Source organism: Talpa europaea, assembly GCF_964194135.1.
Source record: "Talpa europaea genome assembly, chromosome: 1".
Taxonomy (NCBI): Eukaryota; Metazoa; Chordata; class Mammalia; order Eulipotyphla; family Talpidae; genus Talpa; species Talpa europaea.
The window spans coordinates 9,808,930-9,834,688 of record NC_140073.1 but is presented as its reverse complement, the minus strand read 5'-3'; the positions used below and the strand labels follow the sequence as shown (position 1 = coordinate 9,834,688).

Below are 25,759 nucleotides of genomic sequence, written 5' to 3'. Positions count from 1 at the left end.
AGGTAAAAAGGGTGGTACATCCTGCATCAGTGCAGAAAAGATTCGGGACAGAGGAGAAGTTAGAGGCCAGGAAGTGCTATCTATGGGGCTGGTAAAAAGACAACTAAGTAAAACATTGTCTTGTGTGGGCATCATCCTGCAATAAGGTAAAAGGAGAGGAAAAGGGTCATTTTATGGTCCATGCAAAGTTAAGGACTAGAAATTTCAGGCGTCAACTAAGACATCCCGGGAGTTCAATGATAAAGTTTGAAGATAAGTATGTGGGCGAGGAAAGCCTTGCAGGAAAGATTCAGTTACACCTGGGTGAGAGGCAGCAGGCCAACGGGAAGTCAGCAGCGCATGGGAAAGCCACGGTTTCTGAAAAGCAGAAAACATATGGGACATGTGATGTGCCCAGAAAAAGCCTCAACACGTACAGCTGGCAGGAGATCCAGAGACACAACCAGGAGGCTGACCAGTGGCTGGTGGTGGATCGCAAGGTCTACAATGTCACTGGCTGGGCCGCCAGACACCCAGGTGGACGCAAGGTTCTCAACCACTACGCAGGGGAAGATGCCACGGTAAGGAACTCCCAGCTCTGCCCTCCCTCTCTCTCTCTCTCTCTTCCAGCTGCTGGGTGACTAGGATCTTGGCTCTGTTCCCAAAAGCATTTCAAGTAGTATTCAAGCTCCACAACCACTCATCTCCTCCCAAACCAATTTTTCAGGATTCCTTTCCCGCAAGAATTTGAGAGCAAATTAAGCGTCAGAATCTAGTTAGTATGTGTACTAAGATTGGAATGAACTCAGATGTTGGCAGAGGACCTATGTGTGCCCATTCTGGGTCTTTTTTTTTCCCCTTGGTGTTTTGATTTTTTTTGTTTTTTGAGTAGAGCTTGTTGTCTCTTAAGATAAAAGTTACAAAAAAGTGAGTAAAATCTGTACCCTCTGTAAAAGTTTCTCAGACGGTTATAATTGGAGAGTCTTAAAAAAGACAGCCATCCACCTGGCGTCATCAAAATGCTGTTAATAACAATGATGAAAACCTGCAATTTCATGGGTTTTTTAGGCTCTGCAGAGCTCTTTTGTGTCCTGGAGCTCATTCAGGGTGATGAGGTCATGCAACCCACTTTTATGGAAGAAGAAATTGAGAGGGCACCCAGTAGGAGGTCCCAGATTGAAAACTATATTTTTCCTAACTTCCAGCATTTACACTTTTCTTCACTGCTTCTTCTCATTTTTCCTACCAAAATGGGTAAGGGATTAAAAAAGGGAACTAGAATTGCTGTCTAGAATGATTCAGACATGTTCAAATGCATTAGCACCTCACTTAAAACTTGTCATGATGAAGGTGGATATTGTCCCTTATTACAGGTAAGAAAGGTAATGTTTAAGGAGGCAAATAATGTGTCCCACATCCAGAAAATAATAATGCCAACTTTTGAAATCAGGTAGGTTTTGGATCCTTTAAAAGTAGAATCCTTAAAAAAATAAAATTCCATTTAATATTTAGCAAGAAAGTCTCTTAAACCCTTAAATGTGCTTAAGAATCCTTTTTAAGATATTCTATAGGATGTTTACTCCAATTAGCAATTTTATGCTCCATAATGTTCAGATGAAGAAATGGAGATGAAATGATCTAAATAATCCAAGAACAGAAAATTAATAAATTATGGAGCAGAAAGTTAAACCTGGGCTTTTTTTATTTACTTTTTGCCCTTGTTTTCACAGTTTAGTGTATAAATTATCCAACTGGTTTCAAGGCATAGGATTGAAAACATTGATTCACTAGGCAGCAGTCTGTGATGTGTACTGAGCCAATAATAACAAAATACATAAATACCTGGCAAATATGCAAAATAAGCAAGATTCCATCTCTGGGGACTATAAGCAAGATCTTTGCTCCACAATTTTCATTTTTTCCCAAGTTCTCATCTCCTACCTCTGACCATGTTCTTTTGTTATTCTTATTGAAGTAACATTGGTTTATAACTTTATATTGGTTTCAGGTACACAGTGATGATTTGACATTTGTCTATGTTATATTATGATCACCACCAAAAGTCTAGTTTTACCTCCCACCCTACAATTGACCTTCTTTACCCAATTTACCTACCCCCTTTTCTCCTTCTATTCTGTTAAGCTCCATTTTGTTTTTGTAGTCTTAGATGTTGTTTTTGTTTTGTTTTATTTGTTTTGTTTTGTTTTGTTTCTTTATCTCCCACATATGAGTGATACCATATAGTATTTATCTTTCTCTGTCTGACTTATTTCACTTAGTATAATAGGTCCACTAGGTCTATACATGTATCTGTATATGGCAAGATTTAATCTTTTTTACAGTTAAGTAGAATTTCATTATGTGTAGACACACATCTTTAGTCAATCATCCATTGACTTACCAGGTTTATCTTCTATCACTCACCTGTCTTGATTTTGCAGTCAGAGGAATACACTTTTAAACATACCCTGTTACATCCACACCACTTCTGTCAGAACCAACATTTTTTAAACCAATGTTCAACCTATTCTTGGAAAGACAAGCATGCACTTCTAGTCTGGGATGAGACTATCAAGTTTGTCAGGAAGATACGTGCTGTAGGAATGAAGAGAGCTGAAGATAGAGGGAAAATGTGGAAGCATATGTGCAAAAATAACAGGAAACAGATGAACAGAAATAGAATGAGGCAAATATTACATATCCCTGTCTAGCCTAATCCCTCATTCCTACAACTCAGAGCAAATATGGATGATGCTTTTCCAACACAAGTCACAGTGTTAGCTCACAGGATGAGCTGACAAAGACAAGGCCTCCAACCAGCTTGCAAATAACTGATAAATCACTCAACTGGAGGAAGCAGAGCTGATAATTCTGTAAAATGCCAATGATTTTGATCTCCCTGAAGCTAGGAAAAAACCATGATTCTGCATCTAATTCTTACTAACAAGCAAGAATTAATAAATAAAACAAAATTAATAAAACAGGGGAAATGCCCTAGACACCTGAGGATTCCTATCTTGCAAATGAAAGTCCTGAGCATGGTCAGAGATGTACCTTAGATTTTAGGCATTCAAAAATGTTCAGAATAAAAGACTCTCCAGAGTAAGGTAGCTCAAGAAGGGCGGGAGGATGCCAGGAGAAATCTGTCCATCACAAAACTCTACAGTTACTCAGAGTACAGGGGGTCTGAGCTTTGGAATCAGTTATGTGAACCTAGGAAAGTTATTTAAATGCTCTGAGATTCAACATCAGCATCTGTAATAGGAATGGCATTGCCCACCTAAATGACTTATGGTAAAGGGACTAATGCTTTCAAGTGTTCAGCATTTAATAAAGGTTCATGAAATTATAGCTGTTATTATTCATCTCACCAGCATCCCTAGTCTCTGAGATGTGATTATTTATATCTTGTTCACTACCAGTTCAGAAATCTGACTATATGGGGTGTCAACTGATTGGGAACAGAGGGGACATGGTAGCAAAGCATCATGCTCTCTAGTGAAAGAAGGAAGAACATAAAGCCAGAGCACCTGAGGTTGAATGCTCCTTTTACAGCTTAAGGGGAATTGGCAGGCTGTGCCCTAGCAAAATTGTACTGAATATGGTCTCTGTGTGTCAGCCCTAAACATGGCTGCACCTGCCTAGAGGGGAAATATTCCTTCTTATTTACACAGAATTTCTTCTGCAAACCTCCGGCTTCTTTACAAAAGATGAATGATGATGCCTAAATCCTCTGCCTCATAGGATCATCCATTCATTCATTCATGCAGTCAGTCATTCTAAAACCCTCATTAAGGATCCAGTCTAAAGGGTAAAGCTTCCCAAATGAAACCGTTGTCTTCTGGTCTCTACCACCAACCAGGAATGTCCCGAGGAACTTGCTAAAGCAAGTTCATGGGGCCAGGGGTTCCTTACCTAGGAAATGAGAATAATACCTTCATTTCAGTGTCTTGTGAAGGTCAGTGGAGATAAAGTGTTCTCTATGGTGTTTAGTGTCACATTATTGGATGATTTGATTAAATACTAAAAAATGGCAGATTTTGTGTTTTATTATTACTTAATTCTTCTGATATGGCTTGTAATTTTCACCAAAGAACTTTACTAAGAAAAGTAAGTCCCTAAAACACAACGGGCATGTCAGCTGCAAGCTACCTGATTGCTCTCATCATCATCTCCTTAATTACTTCTTTGTGTCATGTTTGCAGGTTGTTTCTGGCTTTTCCTGGATGATTTCTTCCAGATGAGAAGAGCCGGGCCTGGACTCTAGCTATTAGCACTATGCCATTCATTTTTAATCATAGAATTAATTATGGAGATTACAATATATCCTAAAATGGGCTATTGTGCAATCAGGGAAATGAGGATGACAAAGCATCTGATGACATGAAAAGTACATGAATAAATAATTAGTACTTACAAAGCAACAATGTGTTCCAGTGTCCACAAAAGGAGGGAATTCACCCGTGTGATGCATGCACATAAGCAGCAAGTTCAGAACAAAGAAACAGACTCATGGCTCTGAATACCAAGCGGTCCACTACTTATCTCTATACATATCTCCACACTGAGAGGGACATGGAGAAAAGTTCTTTCTCATCAGAGTGTAAGGTCAACATAGCAGGGAAAGGATGACAAAGACTTAGAGGAAATGCAGCCAAGTTCAACTATTTGGAAGATTACAATGTGGAACTAGTGTTATATGCAACTTCAAATGAGTTGTATGGGCCAACAGAGTTCAAGCACATGGAGGTGAGGATGTGTACAGATGGGATGTGTATGGGTGGAGAACAGATGTGATTCATGTCATGAGTAAGCACCCAGCCGCAATAGGCATGCCAGCTTAGCCACTTCCTTTGCTTGGAATCGTATTGGCAAATAATACATAATCATTTAATTAATTAATGTCAATGACTATCATGGCATGAGGAGGAGAAGAGGAGAAGGGGGAGAAGAGGATGATGGAAGAAGAAGTATAGAGAAAGAGAAAAGAGAAGGAAGAAGGCAAGAGAGGGTCTTGAGAGCTGAAATAAAGAATGTATATTTTCTCTCCTTCCCCTGTACATAATGACACTTCACCCAGCACAGCTTCCCTCTCCACCCCCAATCAGCACACCATAATCAACCAGGATTTCTAAGCTGTTAGTGAAATGAAAATAATAATCAGTAATCATTGCATCTTTCCTGCGTTGTTAGAATTTCTTAAATAATCTGATTCTCATTTGAATGATGTTCCTAACTAACAGTCACCTGTTAGCACCTCAGCTATCTACTTGCCTATCAACTCCATCTTTGTGAAGGGTCAACCTGGTAGGGAAGAGAATGCTGAAAGAGAGAAAGTCCACCAAAATGCAGGAAGGGCTCCAGGTAACATGCTGAAGCCTGAACAAGGCATTGACTGGAGAGAATATAGAAGAAGGAATGGATGTCAAAGGTCTCTAGACATAACTCAGAATATTTGATAAGTGATTGGATGAATAAACAGAAGAAAGGAGTATAGGCTGACTCGTGGTTATCAACTGGATGGTGATGTTCATTATAAGATGGGGAAGGAAAAGTATGAGCAAGTTTGGTTGGGGTGGTAGAGAGAAAAGAAGAGATAGCGAGGAGGGGGTGACCTTTGTGCTTTTACATCTCCTGATTCCCATTAATATCAGCAAAAAAACTGCAGACTTTCCAAGCTATTTGTGAAAGCAACTAATCACATCTTTGCTATGTTGATACAGTTTTGAAGATAATCAGTTTCAAGATGAGCTGTGGAACACATTTATGAATATCTTAAGAAATGATGCTTGAGAAAAGAATCAGAAGGAATAAGACATGTTAACATAGCAAAAAGTTCAGAAAATAAATATGGTGAGGTTAGGGAAGGGACAGAGGTGTTTAAGACCTGTATCCTCTGGAATCAACATTTTCATTATCCCAACTTCCTATTTGTTAGAAAAATCCTATACTCATCTATTCATTCTTCATTTCTTTTATTCCTTAGGCTGTATTCATCACACGTTATATTCCAAGCACAGCGGTAGATATCAATAGAATTTAATCAGTAGTACATGGTTCTGGTCTTCAAAACACTCAACCAACTAGACAAAGGGTGAATATGCAGACTTATTACAGCATCATTTGAAAATGTCACAAAATTCCAAAGGAAATAGCTTTCCTGAGTGAGGTAGGGAGGGCAATATTTCATCTGGATATTGAAGGGCAGGAAAGAGACTTTATGGAGAGAAAAATGGAGAAAGGCAATCAAAGCAAAGAGGGTCCTTGGAATGCTTATTGAATGAGGAGAGATCCAGTAGACAAAATGGGACATGAGATGAGATGTAACCTTGACTACACAAATTGGAGCCAGCGGCAAAGTGATTTATATGATTAAAACCTAAGGGAGGGAGACACAATTACTATCTGTCCACAGATGTTTATTAATTTTAACATTATACCAAAACAATCTGACATTGCTCCTTTTTTGAGAGGCATTTCAGAAAAAGACTGGATAATCTATGTTAAAACAGGATAATCTATGTTAAAACAGGATAATCTATGTTAAAACAGTCATGAGACTGTAAGGGTCCATTTCAGTACCATAGCCCATGAATTCAAATCTTCACTCTACTATTTTCTTTAACAATTTGGACAAGACTTTTCTCCCCTTTGAGATGCGGGGTCTTATCTGTACAGCAGAGGTGATGGAACCTCACAGAACTAAAGTGCTGATTATGAGTCGGCCCATGAAGCACCAGGTACCTTTGTCACACTCAATAGACAGTGATCAACACTCTTCTTCCCTTTACCCTATCCCCTCTCCTTCATTCAGCAGCAACAAACTTACCCAAGAATGCTGATAACAGAAACTGATATTGCAGGTTTTTCAAGAAGGGAAGGTGATTTTACAACTTACTCAATATCCAGACTGTCTTAGGAAATCTTTTTAAATTTAATATTTTATGACTACGAAAACTCTTTTGTTGCACTGCCCATTAACACAATAGAGAAAATCTCCCCAGATCAGGCCAATACCTGTGATTCTAGGAAACTCTAGAGATTTCAATATTTGATGTCATAGTATTGACCTGTGAATCTTGTTGGGAATCATAAGAAACCATCTTTTTATAATCATCTTTTTATAAGTAGGCCCATATGGAGTTCTTTGATATATCTAAAGTTGCCTTAGGACTTGAATACAGAAAATTAATTATATTCACAAAGATAATTCTGATTCCACATTAGGCATTGGAACATAGAAATAAAATATCTATATTGAAAAAGAAGTAGTGAGTTCTTATTATGAGAAGCATACCTAAAAGAGAGATAGCTCATGTGCACTGAGAATTTATAACATGACAATCAGATTAGAATTAATTCACTCAATCCTTATAACACCTTTATGAATTAAATTGCTAGCAACATCACCACCATATTAGAAAAGAGCAAAAAGGAGATACAGACAGGGTCAAGAGACTTGAGCACATCACTGGCTAGTAAGTGACAAAGCCAGACTTCGGATGAAGGAAGACTACTCCAGGGTCCATTTTCTGAAAGTGTCATTCATCTCCAAGTGACAACCTTGGCTATAGTTTACTTTTAATGACTCCTGTCCACAAAGCTCTAATAGCAGGAAATCCAGCACCTTCCTCTTGGAAAATCCTCCATCTCCCAAAACTAATTAAATCTCTGGGTGAAAGGAGTATTTATCTTACTTTCAAATATAAGCAGAATGTGGTAACCTCTGCTGCTTCTCATAGCCACTTGGAGTTGTACTTAACATAGGGCCAGAGATGGGGAAAATGCAGTTTGTCTACTCTGTTCTGTACCTGGCTGTCCCAAGTGCCTCCAGAGATGGCCACTGTGTATTTCAGGAACAGTGATGAGGCTCCTTCAGTGACAAACTTAACCAAGAGTCCTTGTTTAGCCAACCTAGGGCTCAAGGGCCATGGTCTCTTACACATTCATCTTTAGCTACCATCACCAACTTTAACTTGTCTTTCCTTAAAAATAACTTTATTCAAGGGCTTCATTCCTCTAGTCCTTGGTCAAGAGCCAAGAAGGCAACTTTAATAACAGTCATGATTTGCATAGTGAGTCTTGGTTGCTAGACACCCCATATAGTCTGAGCATATCCCCCACCTGACCTGATGTTGGACTTTGAAGACTGATCACAACCCATCAACTCAAGCCAAATATTTCTCCAGATGCTCAATAAAATAGACAATGATTTCTCCAATGCTTGGGGGTAGCCAGGCTGCTTTGTTCTTGCCTAGTGAATCAGTAGATGGGTTTCTCAGTGTGAGTCTTTCATAGAGTACTTCTGAGGATAATTTTGATCAATCACAGAAGACATTGGAGTACAGAAGCATCAATCTGGAGTTAGAAATAAATCCTCTAGAAGAGAGTCTCTGCTTCCCCAATATAGGTGAGGGAAGGAAGGGGTGAGTCTGTGGATAAGCCCGTGCCTTCTACACTTCTGAGGATGCTCTCTGATTTACAGGATGCCTTCAGAGCCATGCACCCGGAGACTGACACCATGCGCTTGTACCTTAAACCCCTGCTCATCGGAGAGCTTGCCCCAGGGGAGCCCAGCCAAGAGAGAAACAAAAATGTGAGTGAGGTCTCAGGACCCATGAGTGTGTAGAGGGATGGGCCAAGGTATATTTTGGGTTCATTGTATTTTTTTTTTTGTTAGAAACCAGCCACTGTACCTGAGTAGGTCAGCAATTGCCTAAATGATTGGATTTCTCATATATCACAACAGCACCAGCCTCCTCAACCCTCAGAACTTTCAAATCTGCAAAATAGGAGTGGAATTTCTGGTCCTGCCCCAAACAGTAATTCCATGTCTCCAAGCATCTACTCCATGCCAATCTACTTACATGTATAATTTATTTTGCAGTGACTGCTTATAGTTGTTTTTGGGGTTTTTTTGTATTCTTGGCTCAACACTTCCATGACTGCAGAGAATATGTCTATTTTGCTTATTCCTGTGTCCTCAGGACTCATCTGCACAGGATCAGACTTGTTGTAGAAATGCCATAAATAGCTATTGAATGAAAATGTGAATATATCATAACCACAGCCCTTTTCATATTTGGGGAAATTATAGTTCAGGGAGAATATGTGTCTTTCTCAAAGTCCCACAGCTGGGACTCCAACAGTCTTCTTTCTGATTGCTATTCCTTAGGTATTGCCTGGGAAGGTGGTCACACTTTCATTCCCCAATATATTGACTGCCTGAAATAGTGTCTTCCAAAGGAGAGGTTTGTCACAAGACTGAAAATTCACTAGGACAGTTTTGTTTAAAACTTAAAGAAATTTTAACTAATATTGCATATTTCAATAAAAATATCTTTCTGTTGTATAGTTCTTTTGAACTAATGTGTACAAAATGCTACTCCATATATCACTGGAAGATAGAAATAAGTACATATTATAAAAAATCTATATTATAGAATAAGAGTGATAATACATGTCTGCTTCTAAAAACAAGCAGAAAAACTCATGGAGGGGCATGAGGAATCTGCAGACACAGAAGTGGTTACCTGCAAACTTCAGGCTCCCAGGCTCATTCTTAGGTCCACAGACATCTCTCAAGGTTGTGCCAGGCTATGCAAATAGCCTCTGCATTTGAACAGTGGGCAATGAGGGTAGACAGCTTGGACTCAATGTTACAACCAATGTTACTTCAGTAGAATAATAATAATTAATAAGTAAATAAATATAAGTGGTGGCCTCTAGGAGTAAAAGTCCACCACAAATTTTTAGATAGATAGATAGATAGATAGATAGATAGATAGACAGATAGACAGATAGACAGATAGATATTTTATCTCTACCTATAAGTATATAAATGATTAGTATTTGAGCACAAAATTAGATGTCCGGAAGTACAGATTCAAGTCCAGGATCCATCACTGACACTGGTGATGTCAGATCAGCCACTCTTCTGGGCTCAGAGACCCCCTATTCCGTATTGGTAACAATGGGTTGGTAATGATGACCAGGCTGGGAGGTTCTCTAAAGATGACCTCTTAAAATTATATATGGCCACCAGAATTCCAAGGTTGACAGAAGCTTGAGAGATGAAATTATCCAGACTTTTCGGAGGTTGTGGATTCTTGAAAACTTGCATTAGTGAATTTTGAAATGAATTCTTTGGCTTCTAGAATTATGTTCATAGCTCTTTTTTATTTCAAATTTCTCTCCATTGTTATATCTAAACAATCTTGCTCTCTTTCTTGTACGCAGGTGACTTTCCCAACTGTTCTGGTTTCAAATCCATTATAGTCACTAAGCCAAGAGATATTCCTTCCTGGCCCTCACACAGAAACCCAATGTGATGCGGCAACAACAACATGATGTGGCAAGCTCTTAGACCAAAGCTGGCACTGAACATACGCACATGCCAATATGCCCCGTACAGGGACATGGGACCAGGACCCTGCAGCCAGCACATTACACTAGAGCCACCGGAATTCTGTCTTGAGCTGTCATTGAACAGCTCAAAGAAATTCATCCTTTGAGTTAATCTAAGTGAATTTTACTGTTTGTCTGTCAACATCTGTGAAAGAACACTTCTCACATATAAACAGCTGATGACATAAAAAAAAAAACACCTTGTAAACTGTGCCTCTCACTACTGTAACACAGATCCATGTGGACAGCAGTTCCCAACACACAAACCATAGATCTATCATCCCTGAAATGATACCAATGATCATTTGCCCAAGGTAACTGTTAGACCTAATCAACTACCCCCCTCAAAAAAGAAACGAATTCTGAGTACTATAGCAACTTGAGGACAGTTTAGAAATCAGTACTTACTTTTCTTTCCTTCAGGAGGATATAAAATATCATAACATTTTTCAAAAGTTTTGTTTGTTCATTTTTTGTTTGTTTTTCTTTCTGTTCAATTATATTTATTAGTAACCATAAATTTCTAATCATAAAATGAAGGTATTAACAAGTTAATAAAATAGATGATGAATCATGTTCATTCAGGCTACCTTCCCCTGCAGGGTCTAATTCCTTCCTTGAATGTTTATTTCACAGTCCCAGTTGGTGGAAGATTTCCGAGAATTGCGGAGGTCTTGCAAGGTCATGAACATGTTCGATGCCAACCTGGGCTTCTTTTCCCTCCACCTCCTCCAGATCTTGATTTTGGAAGCCCTGGCTTGGCTAATCCTGTGCCATTTTGGCAACAGCTGGTCTACTACACTAGTCATTTCTGTTCTTCTGACAATTTCTCAGGTAAGCAGGTATTCTGAGCCCAGACAAGCTTTTTATTCTCTTTTTAGATTGTGTCAGCTGCTGCCTGACACCTCTTGCCAAGCTGCTCATCAGATTCTGACACCAGCAATTACCAAACTTTGCTGGGTCCCAGTTCCCTTATCTGTGCAATGGGAATAATAATTTTTTTCAAAGTCCTTTCAAAGGATAGCAATCTTTTTTTTTGTTTTGTTTAAGATTTATTTATTTATGCACACAAGAACTGGGGTACATGCCAGAAATGCAGGCATTGAGAGATTCACCAGAGAGAGAGTGGGGAGCAGAGCAGGTAGATTGACAGAAATACACTGCTGAGGGGAACAGTGGGTGAGTCAGGAGAGGTCTGCTGTGCCATACATGGGTTAGCTCCCTGGCCGGCAATCGAACTCAGGCTGCCTCAGTGAGCCGTTGTGGTGGTAACACTGAGACTTAACCATAGGCCACCAGAGAGCCCCCCAAATGGGTAACAATTTTTTGTGGAAATATTCTAAGACTAACCAAGCAAATGTGTGAAATACCTAGAATAGTGTCTGGCATATAGTAAATGTTTAATTCATGGTAGTTGCTATGCTTTGCCCAATTTTATCCACCCAAGTTCAATAAGTGAAGTTTTGTTCTCAGCCACCTAACACTCATCTTCATCTTTCATTCATTTACCAACCAACATTGATCAATGCATCAGATACTGAATTCTTCAAGAGCAGAGACTATGTCTTATTACATGAGAATAAGAACATGGAGATTCCATGGCAAATGGTAACCAGCACCTGGGACATAGCAGAGCATCTGATAATTCTTTGTTGAGCCAAGAACGACCTTCTATGTGGTCTTGAAGGGAAATGGATCTGGTGCCTGTCCTTGGGAAATGGTCATCCAGAGGGAAAAACTGTCCCTCAAATATCCACACACATTACCTGACAGAATGGCTTAGAGGCCAAGCAGGTGCTGGGGAGCAGAAAGAGGCATTTCATGCTATTGGGAACCATTGTTTCCAAATTCCAGAATGTTATAAGTTACATTTTTTCTTGCAAAAACAATGTGTTATAGTCCTTGAAAAGCGAGTTTTGGAAACAAGAAAGAAAACACACATCTGTTTGGTACTTAGCATAAGCTGGGCATCTTCCCTGCCATTACATTGCACAACAGCTCCACAAGGAAGTCACTTTTTTCCCCGCTTAGCAGATGAGGAACTGAGCTTCAGAGCAACCGGTAACTTGTCAAAAGGCGGAGAAGAACCAGCCTGTGTCCAAAGGGCAGGCTCTTCCCCTCCATGCTTGAAGAATTTGACAGCAGCAAGGAGAGCATTCTGGTCTACAAGAACTGCCTGTGCAAAGGCAGGGAGGTGGGGAAGAACATGACCATGGTGAGGATGCAAAGTCGTCTGGGCTGGAGTTCTGTCAAGATCGCAACTGTTCTTCTCAGACAGGCTCCCAAACCTTCCTTTGGGATAGTCGCCCTGTGGACTCTCTTACTCATTTCATCTTCACTGCCAAACCTCTCTAACAGCAACTTCATCTCTCCCAGGCTCAGAGTTCCTTCCTGCAGCATGACTTTGGACACCTTTCAATATTTAAGAAGTCCAAGTGGAACCACCTGATGCACAAATTTGTGATGTGTCATCTCAAGGTACAGGATGCTCAGGGAGGAGGGGCCATTCTCCAGTGCCATGTCCCACAGCAGTGGTTTCCAAGTTTGTGTACTTATGCCAGTAAAAATGTTGGTACAAACCCCAAATAAATGTAAACTTACTAGCAATGTAGCTACCATGTGTATAATATGTAATATTATGTTATAATATACATATAATATATATATAAAATATATATTACAATATATATAATATATATTTTATATTTTTACAAGGAAAGGTTTATTTTTATTTAAGAAGTTTTTATATTTTCCCTTACCCAAATAACTATTTGACTCAATCTCTGGCAGTCCACTAAGGAACCACATTGCAGGAGATGGAATTGGTCTTTAAAAATGAAGGAGTACCCCATAAAAATCACAGATGGGAAGATTCTTAGAAAGGGTCTGAATATGTATTGCCTGGAAACCAGAGGATCCAGTTAGCCTGATTAGTCCTGAAAGGTGCAATTATGAAGAAATAAAGGAAAAGGTGCAGAAGAAATAAAGTGAAGAGAAAGAGTGGGCTAGGAAGCTCAGAGGTTCTGTTCAAGAGTTAAGAGTTGCAAAACCCAGACTTCTGGAAAAAGCAGGTGGCAATGTTGGCAGGTGCTCTGCCCCCTGTCCCCCACCCCCAGAGATAAGCTCCAGGAGGGCAGACATAGGGTTCTGTGCACCACTGCAATACAGCACCCAGCAGAGTGTCTGGCATATGATAGGACTTCAATAAGCATTTGTTGAATGAATGAAGGCATGAATGAATGAATGAATGAACAAAAGGAGATACCAAGGTAACAGGCCAGGGCTGCTGTAATTGAAATGAATATAGCCTTGATAATTTGTGAACAGAATAAGCAAATGGGGAATGGCTCTAATGTAATCAAGTGCATGCTGCCTTTTTTTACAGGCAAAACCAATGATTTGTGAGCAAAATAAATATAGTCTTCAACTATGTGCAGGAGAGAAAATTACCAGTGGGGAGGAAAGGATAGGTGGGCGGGAGGGACATAATAAAGAAAATTACAATATAAATAGCAACATTCCCACTATAACATAACCACAATTTTAAATTTCAAAACTTGATTTCACATCAACATGCCCCACCCCTAGGAAAATGACAGGTATTGAGATTCTTTGTAATTTTCACTCACTAACTAGCTGCATAAAAATATATATGTTCTGATTTTTGCAGTGTTTGTACAATAAAAGAGCAGAAATGCCTACAGACATGTTGGGCTTTTGTGCAATGCTAAAATCAAGCTGCACTTCCTGTAGCATATTTTTTTCTCACACACCCATAAGCATATTATGAAAACTGTAAGAATCAAGTGTTATTATAGGGATAAAGAGGCAGAAAATTTGAAATTAAGGCCTTCCTTTAAAATCTGGCCTTTACTGCTTCCATGAGTCTATACCAAAACATTCTTGAGGGCATGACCCATCCTCTCCAGTAACCTCAGCATCTTACAAGTGAGGAAACCGCCCAAGGCCCCACACCTCGTAGCAGGGATTTCAGTTCAAAATGGTCTCAGTTCAAAGTCTAGATTCTTTATGCTGCACCAAGAAAGGACCCTACTTGGAAGTGAGGAATGACGTAGGGTGATTCCTCTAGAGAACTTGGTGTAAGAGCAGCCGATTTTGTACATACCCATGTAAGTTCTTATCACCAATAATCGTGGTTTTCAGACTGGAGTGCCAGGGAGGGGCCAGCTGCTGTAGACCACACCCATAATTACTGTGACCACTGCTATTCTAAACTCCAGAACCTTGCACTGTTGAAATCTGCATCTACCAGGAATCAAACCCTGTCTCGCATTTTACCCTAGTGATTGGATAAATGGGTACAGTCTGCTAGTGGAAGAGGCCAAAATGTTGATTTTCAGAGGATTTAGTTGAAAAAGAGAATCATTACTTATCAGTGTCCTTGTTAATTGCTTACTGCTCCCATAGATTATGTTTCCTAAGTGTGGGAACCCCATTTTATCATGTCTATCTTCTAAATGCCTAGCTAAGTATCCAGCACATGGTACCGACTTCAAAATATATAATGAACGGGTGAATAAATGAATGAATGCATAATTATAAGAGTGAATGCATGGTATGCAATTTGAGAGAAGTGCAGAGGAGTGGAATAGGGGCCCAGCAGGGGGAACAGAAACTGACAAGCACATGTTGAGGCCGAGATACCATGAGTTGTGCCAAGGGATATGTTTGGAAAGTGATTGCATTAGATTCAGTAGAGAGATCTGGACTAGAGGGAGAAATTCCACTGTGAGGTTATTAGGGCATATCAGAGGTGAGACAAGAATGCCACTCCTGGTGGATTGGGTCGGGGGGTTGACAGAGAAGACAGCAATGAGAGGGCAATACCCTCTACCACAGATGTACCCAGGCCCACACAATGCAACAGGAACAGAATGCAAACTGCATTAAAATGACAGAAGTCATTTTATAACCACATTTTTAAAAAAGGTAACTTAATTTCCCTTTATACACTCAAATATCATTTCAGTGTATAATCAGGATAAAAAGTGTAAGATATTTTACATTCCTTTTTTTATCCTAAATCTTCAAATTCCAGTGTGATGATACTCTTCCAGTCCATCTTGATTTGGTCAGATATCAGATGCACAATAAAAACAAGCAGAGGCCACTGCAGGGCGGGCCACAACATGAACAGTAACTGAGAGACAACAAATATGTAGTGTTTCATTGTCAGAAATTGGCTCAGTCTGAATTTATGCTCCTGATTGAGATGGTGATTTGTTCATGGACTTTGAGATCTTCTGTCCAGTTGACCATGCTGTGTCCTGACAGTGGGGGCAAGATTGAGAAGCTTAAATCTTTTATTTTGTCTTTGGAGATGCATGTAGATAACTCTCACAGTGATGGATATTTCAACAGAGAAATCTTTCAGCTAATGAGCCCTTTCTTCTCCTCAGGGCCTGTCAACAAACTGGTGGAATCATCGACACTTCCAACATCATGTCAAACCTAACATCTACCCCAAAGACCCGGATATTGATGTGGGTCCACTGTTTCTGGTTGGAGATTTACAACCTGTCAGGGTATGTTTGGGAATCCTGGGCACCAGAGAAATGTTCTAGAACTAGTTCTTGGAAAGATGAAGCTAGAATATTCCAGCTTCAAGCATATTCTAAGAGCATCTCTCCTTTTAAGTTTAGGCTATAGATCTGAAATAGCAATAACTGAAGCTAGAGCTGTAAGACTAGAAGCAGGTGTGGGCTACATGATTTTCTAACCTTAGAGGTGACTGAGTTCAACCCATATCATGGTGCTTGAGCAATCCTGGTGGCAGGTCCCTAAGGCAACACAACCTACTCTTAGATGGTGAAACTAGCTGACTGAGGGACAATGACTCCAAACTTTAACAAGAACTTGGAGACAGTAATTCCTGTAAGACAGGTGAGTACATTCAATAAGTACTAAGTCACAAGCATCAAATTCTTACTTATCTCAACTAATTTTAGCTCCATTAGAAGTGACTTCACTGTTATTTTTAGTCCACAATCATTTTATTCACTTGTACTTGAGCCATGGCCCACGGTCTTGTCAGACATTTATAGACTCCTCCTCTAATCTGTGCTTCTGAAACAACAGAGAAAGAAGGAGGAAAGTTAATTCTGAAATTTTTCACTGGTTGATTTTTTTTTAAACCTCAATTTAAAGTCATCATGGAAAGGACTATTACCAAATTTTTAGATGGGAATGTTCTTTCAACAACAGAGCTGGAGGGGTTGCCCCAGAATGTTTGTCTCTCCTCAAGGGAAAATGATGATTCTTGAGAGTTGGATACTTAGGAAAAGACTGATGTCTCCTTCTAGAAGAATCTCAAACTTTTGTAAAAATCAAAGTAGGTATTTTTTTCAGGTGCTGCCTAGTCTTTGTTGCACAACAAACAAAAAACAAGATCATGCCTTATAAATAGCCAACCACAGCATGAGATTCATGATAACAAAACATAGGAGGAATACTAGAACACAGGAGAGGTCATGTTTATATCTTTTATTACATACCCACTCAATAAATATCTGCTGAGCGAATGAGTGTAAATGGAGACTGAACTTCAAACAGATTTCTAAGCACCACACTACCCACAGTTAAAGAAGAACTCAAAAGATTCATCAGTAATATTCCTTTTAGTCACCACTCCACTCCACATAAGGACAAAAAGATTCAAAGTGGATTCCATGGGAATAAAAAAGTGATCACAATACCTGGAGTCAAGTGGAATAAATTATTCATGCTAGAATTGCTCATATGTAATTAAAGAAAAAAGACACCATGATTATTTCCTCCCATTCTGTTAATGGTTCTTTTAATGCCTCAAGTTTGACAATCGATGAACTCTGATCACATGGATCTTTCCATAGAGACTTTACAGAGAGAAAGACAGAGAGAGACACACACAAAGAGAGACACACAGAGAGACAGAGAGAGACCCAGAGAGAGACACAGAGAGAGAAGAGACAGAGTTTTCTCTGACTGTATGACCCAAAGTATTGTCTGTTATAAAAGTCTTTCTCTTCATTCAGTATGGCAAGAAGAAAATCAAATACATTGACTATGAGAAGCAGCACCTATACTTCTACATGGGTGAGTCTACTTGGAATCACATTCCTTATCACCCATTTCATTACAGTAAGCAGTTGTCAGTCAGAAAGGCATGACTGGAATCCTCTCACAGACAAGCTCATGTCTTCTTGTGATTGAGAAAAGCAGCAGGTCTTATTTCAGACTTACTGGGGTGAAAATAGGAGAAACCAAACAAAGGGTCAGATAAAGCCAAACTACAAACTTGCCCTAAAGAGCTAATTACAGAACTGAGCTACCTGAGTGGGAGGGGAAGGCGAGAAAACCCTGCCGGGAAGAACAGTGAACTATGGTGGAGGCCTGTGGGTGTCTTGGTGGTGGGCGTGGTGTAGTAACAATGCCTGGAGCCGGGAGATCCCTGGTTTCTAAAACACAAACAATGATGTGAACAGAGAGAATGTTACCCAAATAGATAAATAATGTTACCTAAATAAATAAATAATCTTCTAAAAGATAATATGAAAGGGAAAATGGAAAAGTAAATAGGAGCTTTAACATGTTCCTGATCACTCTGGGTACTGAGCAGGAATCACTCCAAGACAGATGAAAGTCAGGGCCATCAAGAGCTCTTGCAACTAGGACCCCACTACTGGAAAGACTAGACACCTGCCAAGGAAAAAATCATGTATTTGGGTAGAAAGTAAGGAGGAACAGGAAAAGAAGCCTGAAATACTGACGATATGATGCTGGAAAATAAGTAGAGATTAAGGAAATAAAGTACTTGTAGAGCTTGTGTGGGAGAAAGTTGGCTGTTTCCATGTCTTTGGAAGACATTAGATATAGAGTTCAAGATAGATACACAGACACAGATTTACAGAATCTCTGTCTCTATTTCTCTGTCTTTCTAGTTAATATTCCTCTCTACATATGATTAGTTCTAAATGTGGGTCTAGGCTTGAAAGAACATAGGACAGTTGAATAATGTTGACATCAATAAAAAGATTCAGAAGCAAAAGTGGTTTTCCTCGGAACTAAAATAAATTCCAGAGTGCTGACAAGGAACCCCAGGGTACCTTGATGTATAACATGCCTACACATTTGAGAAATACACCATCATCAGGGAAGGTACAAAAATTACCTGGAGACCAGTGATGTTGCCCCAGTGGGGTATTTAGACACATTCTGGATCATCACAACGAAGGAGGAGGAATGGTCCCAAATCCAGAGGCTAGAAACTAGTGATGCTTTTCAAACATCTTGGGATGCATAGGACAGCTCTGAACAACAGTTATGCCAGGAGAGCGAAGACTGAGAAACTGCTGCAAGTGATCTGATTCGCCCAGTGCCAGCCCTAAGTGGTCCTCTGTACGGGCCTGATCAGGTGGCCTGTGATAGTCACCCCTCCTTCTCTTGCATGACAAAAAAGAGACAGGAGGACATTAGAAAGTGCCCCCGTCTAACTCAATGTATGTTCATGTAAGAGCAGCTGTTGGAGTTTCTTTTCTGAACCCTCCTCCCATATGCAGCGTTGTAACATGAGCTTATAAGAAATGAATGGGTAGCATGGATGCAGTGCAGAACGCTCCCCTCACAAACCACTCTGCCCGCAGGAGCTGGTCCTCTGTGCCCTTTTCCTCAAATGCCAAATCGGCATCCTAGGGACAAATGGGACTATCGGAGAGAGCTGGAATTTGTTAAGGTTGGCATGATAGATTTTCTGCAGGCTGTTGCAGGAGGGGAGAGGGGCTTCAGTTTCAACTGAGCTCAGGTCTGCTGATGCAAAAGTGGAGGGCTTCCTAAACACTAAAGGAAATAACTGGAAGACACTGAGGGCAGGGGAAGCTGATGCGTGTGATTAGGACATCTGTGTCTACTAATGGGAGCTTATGGAAATGAGGCCCCCTACCCTCCCACAGAGACTGGGAGACAGGCCCCTAACCTTCAAGGATGACTCCCAGGCCCCTAAGAAAGGCTTTCTGGGTTGTAGAAGATATACTTCAACAGGACACAGAAAGGATTTTACTACTGTAAGTTTTCTAACATAAATGCTCTAGGTAAGGGGAGGTCAGAGGCTTATAGCCAGATCTCAGCTTAAGCACACATGTAATTCTTTTGATATTGAACTTGCTTAGGCATTAACCTTAAGGGCTTCAGGTCACTCCAGGGATATGGCTTTGAGCCCTCAGAAACTAGGCTAGGGTTTGTTCAAGTGTCTTAGTGTGGAGGGTGGGTGAAATCACATGTGCTGAGAGTAAGCAGAGCCTGCCCCTTTGCAGGCCAACATGAAGGCCTCATCAAGAAGAGGATGCAGGGGACCTGCCTGCATCTTAGTAGTCTCTCAAACCCTAAGAGTCATTAAAATAAAACAGTGGTTACCGGAAGGGAAGGGGGTAGGTAAATCAGGTCAAAGGGGTGATTATCGGGTGAGAGATAAAAAGTAGACTTTTAGTGGTGAATGTAACATACTTGCCATATGCAAATATTGATTTATAACACTGTACACCTGAACCTGTAGACTATTATAAACCAATGTAACTTCAATTTAAAAATTAACTTAAAAAAAAAAAAAACAAAAGAGTTTCCCTAAGACTCAAATGTGCTCTAGGCAGACTCCTTGGTCTGGGGGAGAAACACATAATTCTCTGACCAGGAAACACATACCCCTACTTTATTTCTGCTACCTCACCCTATTGGAACAGGACCCACTCCTAAGGTTTGTAAGGACTGAAGGATTCCGTGGACCAATATGTGAACGCTTATAGCAACCTCTTTGAGATACCACCATCAAGAGTGACTCGAATCGTGAAAGCTTCCGAAGACTCCTTGAGGGCGCTTGAACCAAATTCCAATTCAGTCTCAGAGATTTAAAAATTCTCTAGTCCAGGATGTGGTTCTGGACTGGATTTGCATCCCTGCATCCCCACTCAGGGACAGCATTTCAGGGAGCATGTCAAGGAGCTAGACTGTTAGCAGGGTAGTCTCATTCTGCTTGTTTATTCACCATCTTTCTTTTATTGTTTAGTTGGACTTCCCCTCCTCATGCCTATATATTTCAACCTACAATCCATGCAAGAGATGTACCTCCGACGGTATTGGGCAGTAAGTACCTGACTCTAACGCTAGGGCAGGTCAAAAATGTGAAATGCAAATATGTGGTCCCTTCCAGATGTACCTCCCTGGAATTACAGCCCCCCCACCCCACAATGAAGGGAAAATGAAATTTTGTTCAGGGCATCTAACTTCTGAAAACTTCTCTCTGCAGGACATTGCTTGGGTCAGCAGTTTTTACATCCGCCATTTCATCACATATGGCCCTTTCTATGGAATCTTTGGAACTATTGTGCTCATATTTTTGGTCAAGTAAGAAAGCAAGAATATTCTCTTATTCCCATAAATTCTTCTTACTTCCCTTATCTAAGTTATTTGTGATTTTCAGATCAGGATATCATGTCCCATTCTCTGTAACTGAGACATTTCCAAGAAAATATGAAAAAAAAATTGAAATAGTAGAGTAGAAAGAGTTCTTTCAAAAATATTTGCTCAGTCTTCCCTGTTTTTTTCCTCACTTGCTTAATTTCCAATTGCAGTATTTCATCCAATCCCTGAACCCTTTCAAACTGCAATCCAGCTGGACTTCATAATCCTTGCCAAATATAATGCAAGGAAAGGAACTTTTTAAAGCTATTTTATGCCTAGAGATTGTCTCAAAACCAAAATGGCTTCCAACTGAATAGCCCTCTTCAGCTTCCTAATTTATTCCTCCCTCACCCTTTTGCCTGATTATTCTAAATCCTTCATACACTAAGGATAATGATAGTGACCTTATGCATCATTCACTTTGCTGAAGACTTTGTATGCATTATCTTATTTGATTAGCCTCACTCAACCTTTGTGATATAAATAATATCTTCATTTTTCTTCTAAGGGAGTTGAAGCTCAGAAAGATGAGATCACTTGCCCTAGTTTATAGAGCAAGCAAGGACCAGTGGCAGTGCAAACCAGAACTTGAACCCAACTATGTCTGATGACAGAACCCAAGCCAGTAATCACTTTGCATATGACCTTAAATTCCCAGGTGTCTTTTGATGCTTGCACTAATGTAATTGTAGACTTTGGGGGCACTGCTCCCACACATTAGGCAGAAAGATGGATCATGTGAATTAAAGCTCAGAATGTCATCTCTAGGTATAAAGGGTCACCAAAGATGAAGACAAATGGCCCCCATTTTATTGAAACCTTTGAATCCCCCTCCCATTTCCTCTAATGCCCAGTCAGCTCTGCCAGGATTTATGCCAAGTCCAGTGACTGGAACTGAAATACCAAAGAAGTCACTACTTCCTCTTTTCATTCTTCAAAAGGGTTCTTGAAAGTCCCTGGATTGCATATGTTACCCAGATGAGTCACATACCAATGAAAATGAGCAGAGAGCAGAACCTGGACTGGCTCAGCACTCAGGTAACAAAGGCGATCCTGGAGAAAATCCTTAACCTGCAGTCTGTTTATCTCATATAATCATACTCATCAAAAGTTTGCCAGGGGAAAGCACTGTCAACTGCTTTGCATGCAACTAAATGAGGCAGGTGCTATAATTATTGCTTTTTTACAGATGTTAAAACAGGGCCAAAAGAAGTTGAGTAACTTGCATAAAGTCACACAAATATTAAGTGGTAGAAACAGGTTTTCAACTTAGGCAGTTTGATTTCAGAACCTTTGCACTAAGCCAAAGATCAGTAGATTACAGACCAAGGGACAAATTTGGCATGTGTTTTAAATAAAGTTTTTTTTGGAGCACAGTCTGCTCACTCATTTGCATTGTATTGATACCACTTTCATGTTGCAACAGCAGCATTGAGAAGCTGTCGAAAGGGAATAGCTTTGTCCCTTTCGGGTGCCCTGAAAGAGCCCTAGGCGACCTCAAGTTTCTCTGAAGTACACTTTGAGACACAATGACATAGCATGACCACAGAATGACAGTCAAAATGCCAACAACCCCAATTAGAATTAGACCATAGAAAGGCATTGAATATTCCTCCTCATTTAGCACAGTCCTACCATCTCAACTCAACACCTGCAATCTCTACCCAAATCCTACAATCCCACATCCATCTTCCATAGTCTTCACTTAGCACACCTTAGACTTCTGTGGCCAAGGGCTGATCGTGACTTAGTCCCCTCAAATGCTCTTTCATTCTATTGCTTCCGATACTACCTAGCAAAATATATGAGACCTGGGACCGCATGCTCCTTATATTCCTCAGTTTCTTACACAAAATAGGCTCTCGATCAGTACCTGTTGAGTAATTAACTGAATAGAAGACTATGTAAACATTTTCTTTGTTTGAAACTTGAACTCATTTTCATCAACTATAATATGCTTTTCTTGCAGGTCTTGGGCACTTGCAATGTTGAACAGTCCTTTTTCAACGACTGGTTCACGGGACACCTGAACTTCCAAATCGAGCATCAGTGAGTGACAGAAACATTGATAGTAGTGGTGATGGGCAAGGTCTGTCATGAATTATAATGACCTCCTCCCCCAGACAGTCCAGAGCAGGGCCCTAGGCTCTAGGATCTTAGAGGGCAAAAATGAACCAGAAGTGTCTAAAGACTCTCTTCATATTAACATCAATGATAAGGAAGGGAAGAACAAAAAGGAGATAATTGTGAGTAAAAGGAATAGGATCTTGGAAAAGTGCCAGTGACTCAGTTTCCAGATTCCTAAGAATTGGTGATTGTTCCTGTATATTTTATGTGTTAGCAAAGCCCAAGAAAAAGAATGCCACTTGGGTAACCAAGCTATGTTGAGACTTAATTATAATTTAATGCAAATATCTATATTTTTATTCTATCTGCAAGAAAATCAACAGTGAAATCTAGTCCTTGGTGCAATTTCCAAATAGTATTTAGAAATACTTCACCAATAAATTAGGTGGACTTGCCCTAAAAAAGAAAAAAAGTGATTTAATAGTGTGAGTCAATCTTTCCAGATTATATAGGGGAGGGACTTTCCATATCCTCTTTGAAAACCACATATTCATGATTGTCAGAGAAAGAAAGTGATCTTACACTTATTTATGGGATTTTTCTCATTCTTTCTCTCATGTTAGTCCTTTAAAATCTCAGCAAAACAAGAGGTAACTATTTTTCATATTTTATCAGGGAGTAAGAAAGTCATCTGGCTCATTAGTGAAAACCTTGAATAGAAAATCTATCTCTACCCTAAAATGACTATTTGGAATATCGTATGTTCCCAGTTCACTTGAACCAGGCGGAGAGAGGTGGATATCTCAAGCTCTCTGGGTAATGAGAAATGATAGAAAACCCCATACTTTTGTTGGACCGGGACCAAAATACACACTGGATGGACTTCACATGTGTTCTCTTAGCTCTTTCCAAACATCTGCTCCTGTCCCTCCACCCTCCGCCCCCAGGACTTATGGAGGGTTAAAAGACAAGAGTATCTTGGCAAGTTTTTGAATTTCAAGTAACTGAGCAAGGTCAAGGTTGGGTCTGCATGGCTGATATAATTTTATTTAAGGCAAGGAAAACTGGGATTTCTCTTCAGGTCTGAGTTTGCTGTCTCCCGTCTGTTTCCCTAGTCTGTTCCCCACAATGCCACGCCATAATTATCACAGGGTGGCGCCTTTGGTGAGGTCACTGTGTGCCAAGCACGGACTGCAGTATGTGAACAAGCCCATGTTGAAGGCATTTGGAGATATTGCCAGGTAATTACAGTCTCTCTTGACTTTCCCGTCTTGGCTGATCCCAAGGGGTCATTCACTGGCTTGTGAATCACTCACCCAACAACAGTCTATTAAGGGGCCCCTGGGTGTCCAGCACAGACATGGGGACTGTAACAGAAGGGCAGCAATAGTCATATGATTCTTACCATTTATCTATTACCTCCTAGGAAGTTCTTAATGAAATGCCTTCTGTCCTATTAAATTTCAACCTTCTTAAAAGCCAGGCTGTGTATTTTCTGTCTTTGTCTCCTCCATGGAGCTATGTTAGAAGGAGTGTTGGGAAAGCCGTTCAAGTCATATGGTCCAGGGCTGCAAATTTAGATGCCTGCATTGTCTAGCAGGACTGAAACTTATGACTCAGGCAGGGGAGACCAATCCCCTGGGTGCTGACCCCAGAGGGGACAGACCGAATGTGGTGAAGCCTGCGGGAACTGAAAATCCGCCCTCATCCGGAAGCATTCACAATGCCCCAGAGAATACTGTGTGGTCACAGAGATCTGGGTTTAATAACTTTCTCTTGGGAACAGCAACACTCTCTTGAATGAGCCAGCAGGCCAGGCCCTGTCTGATCTGACTGCTGATTAGTGCTCCAATTTCTGATCGACCTCTCCCCTCCTCCTTTTCTGCCCTCCAGATCACTGGCTTCCCTTTTGTGGTTACATAACTCCCAGCCCCTTTGCCATTCTCACTTCTTTCGCCACCTTTGCCTCAGCCTACAGTGTCTTCCCAGCCTCCCCGCCTATCGCCTGGCCCACGTCCATTCACTCTCCAAAGCTCATATCAATGCCTTTCCTCATCTCAGTCTTCCCTGACCCACACGGCGAAACCAGCTCCTGGTTCTCTTCTTGGTGAGATGTATCACAACTATGATCAAATAACATACTGAGTAATAAACTATTGAATATGTTTTTCCCAGCTAGCCCAGGAACAGCATATGGACAGAACACACCTCTGTCCTCGGGCTGTGCTGTGTGCCCAGAGCCTGAAGAAGCAACTTTCACATTTTAAAGTGGGGGGGATGGTGTGGATAGAGGATGGGGTGACAGGTGGGTGTATGCATCATCTTAGAGAAACTCAGAGAAACTTTCTAGAGAAAGGACAGGTGATGGTTTGGGGGTAGAGAAGAGAATGAAATGAAAGAAAATTCAAGCCCTTCCCCACTAAGAGGGAGGTGAACTCCCTCCACTGGGCAACAGAGAACCACATTTTTACCAATATAGCTGAAAATGACAACACTCCTGACCTAGGTAAAGAGTGACTGTACTTCTGGGTGACTTCTTTGACAGAGAGTCTCCCCTCCTGAGGAATGTTTTTGCTCCTCCACAGGTCTTTGAAGAAATCGGCAGCCCTCTGGGCGGACAACTACTATGAAACCTGAGGAGATCATCATCCTGGATTTGCTTTTAATTGCAGCTCTGAGGAGAGTCTGTGAATTTCCAGAGCTCTTCCCTGCTCTGCTGAGGCCACCAGGGGTATGAATCCCCAGACTCATGATCACCCTCTCCCTGAAAGTCTCCTCTACAAGTTAGAAGCAGAGACAACACAAGATGATTTTTGTCTAGAGCAACAAAGGGAAATGGGTGACCAATGTTTTCATT

General features: G+C 40.6%; 1 protein-coding gene across 1 annotated transcript; it reads left to right on the top strand.

The window, feature by feature from the left end:
* Window positions 1–236: 236 nt before the first annotated feature.
* LOC311168276 (fatty acid desaturase 2-like protein FADS2B) lies at window positions 237–25,539 on the top strand (the record flags this gene model as incomplete). The annotated part of the gene is made up of 12 exons (XM_084229646.1): window positions 237–560; window positions 8,465–8,575; window positions 11,023–11,220; window positions 12,763–12,864; window positions 15,807–15,932; window positions 17,421–17,481; window positions 20,441–20,517; window positions 20,681–20,778; window positions 21,777–21,873; window positions 22,805–22,884; window positions 24,018–24,143; window positions 25,488–25,539. The coding sequence occupies 12 exons, from the start codon at window positions 237–239 to the stop codon at window positions 25,537–25,539; spliced, it is 1,452 nt and encodes a 483-aa protein (XP_084085772.1).
* Window positions 25,540–25,759: the final 220 nt, after the last annotated feature.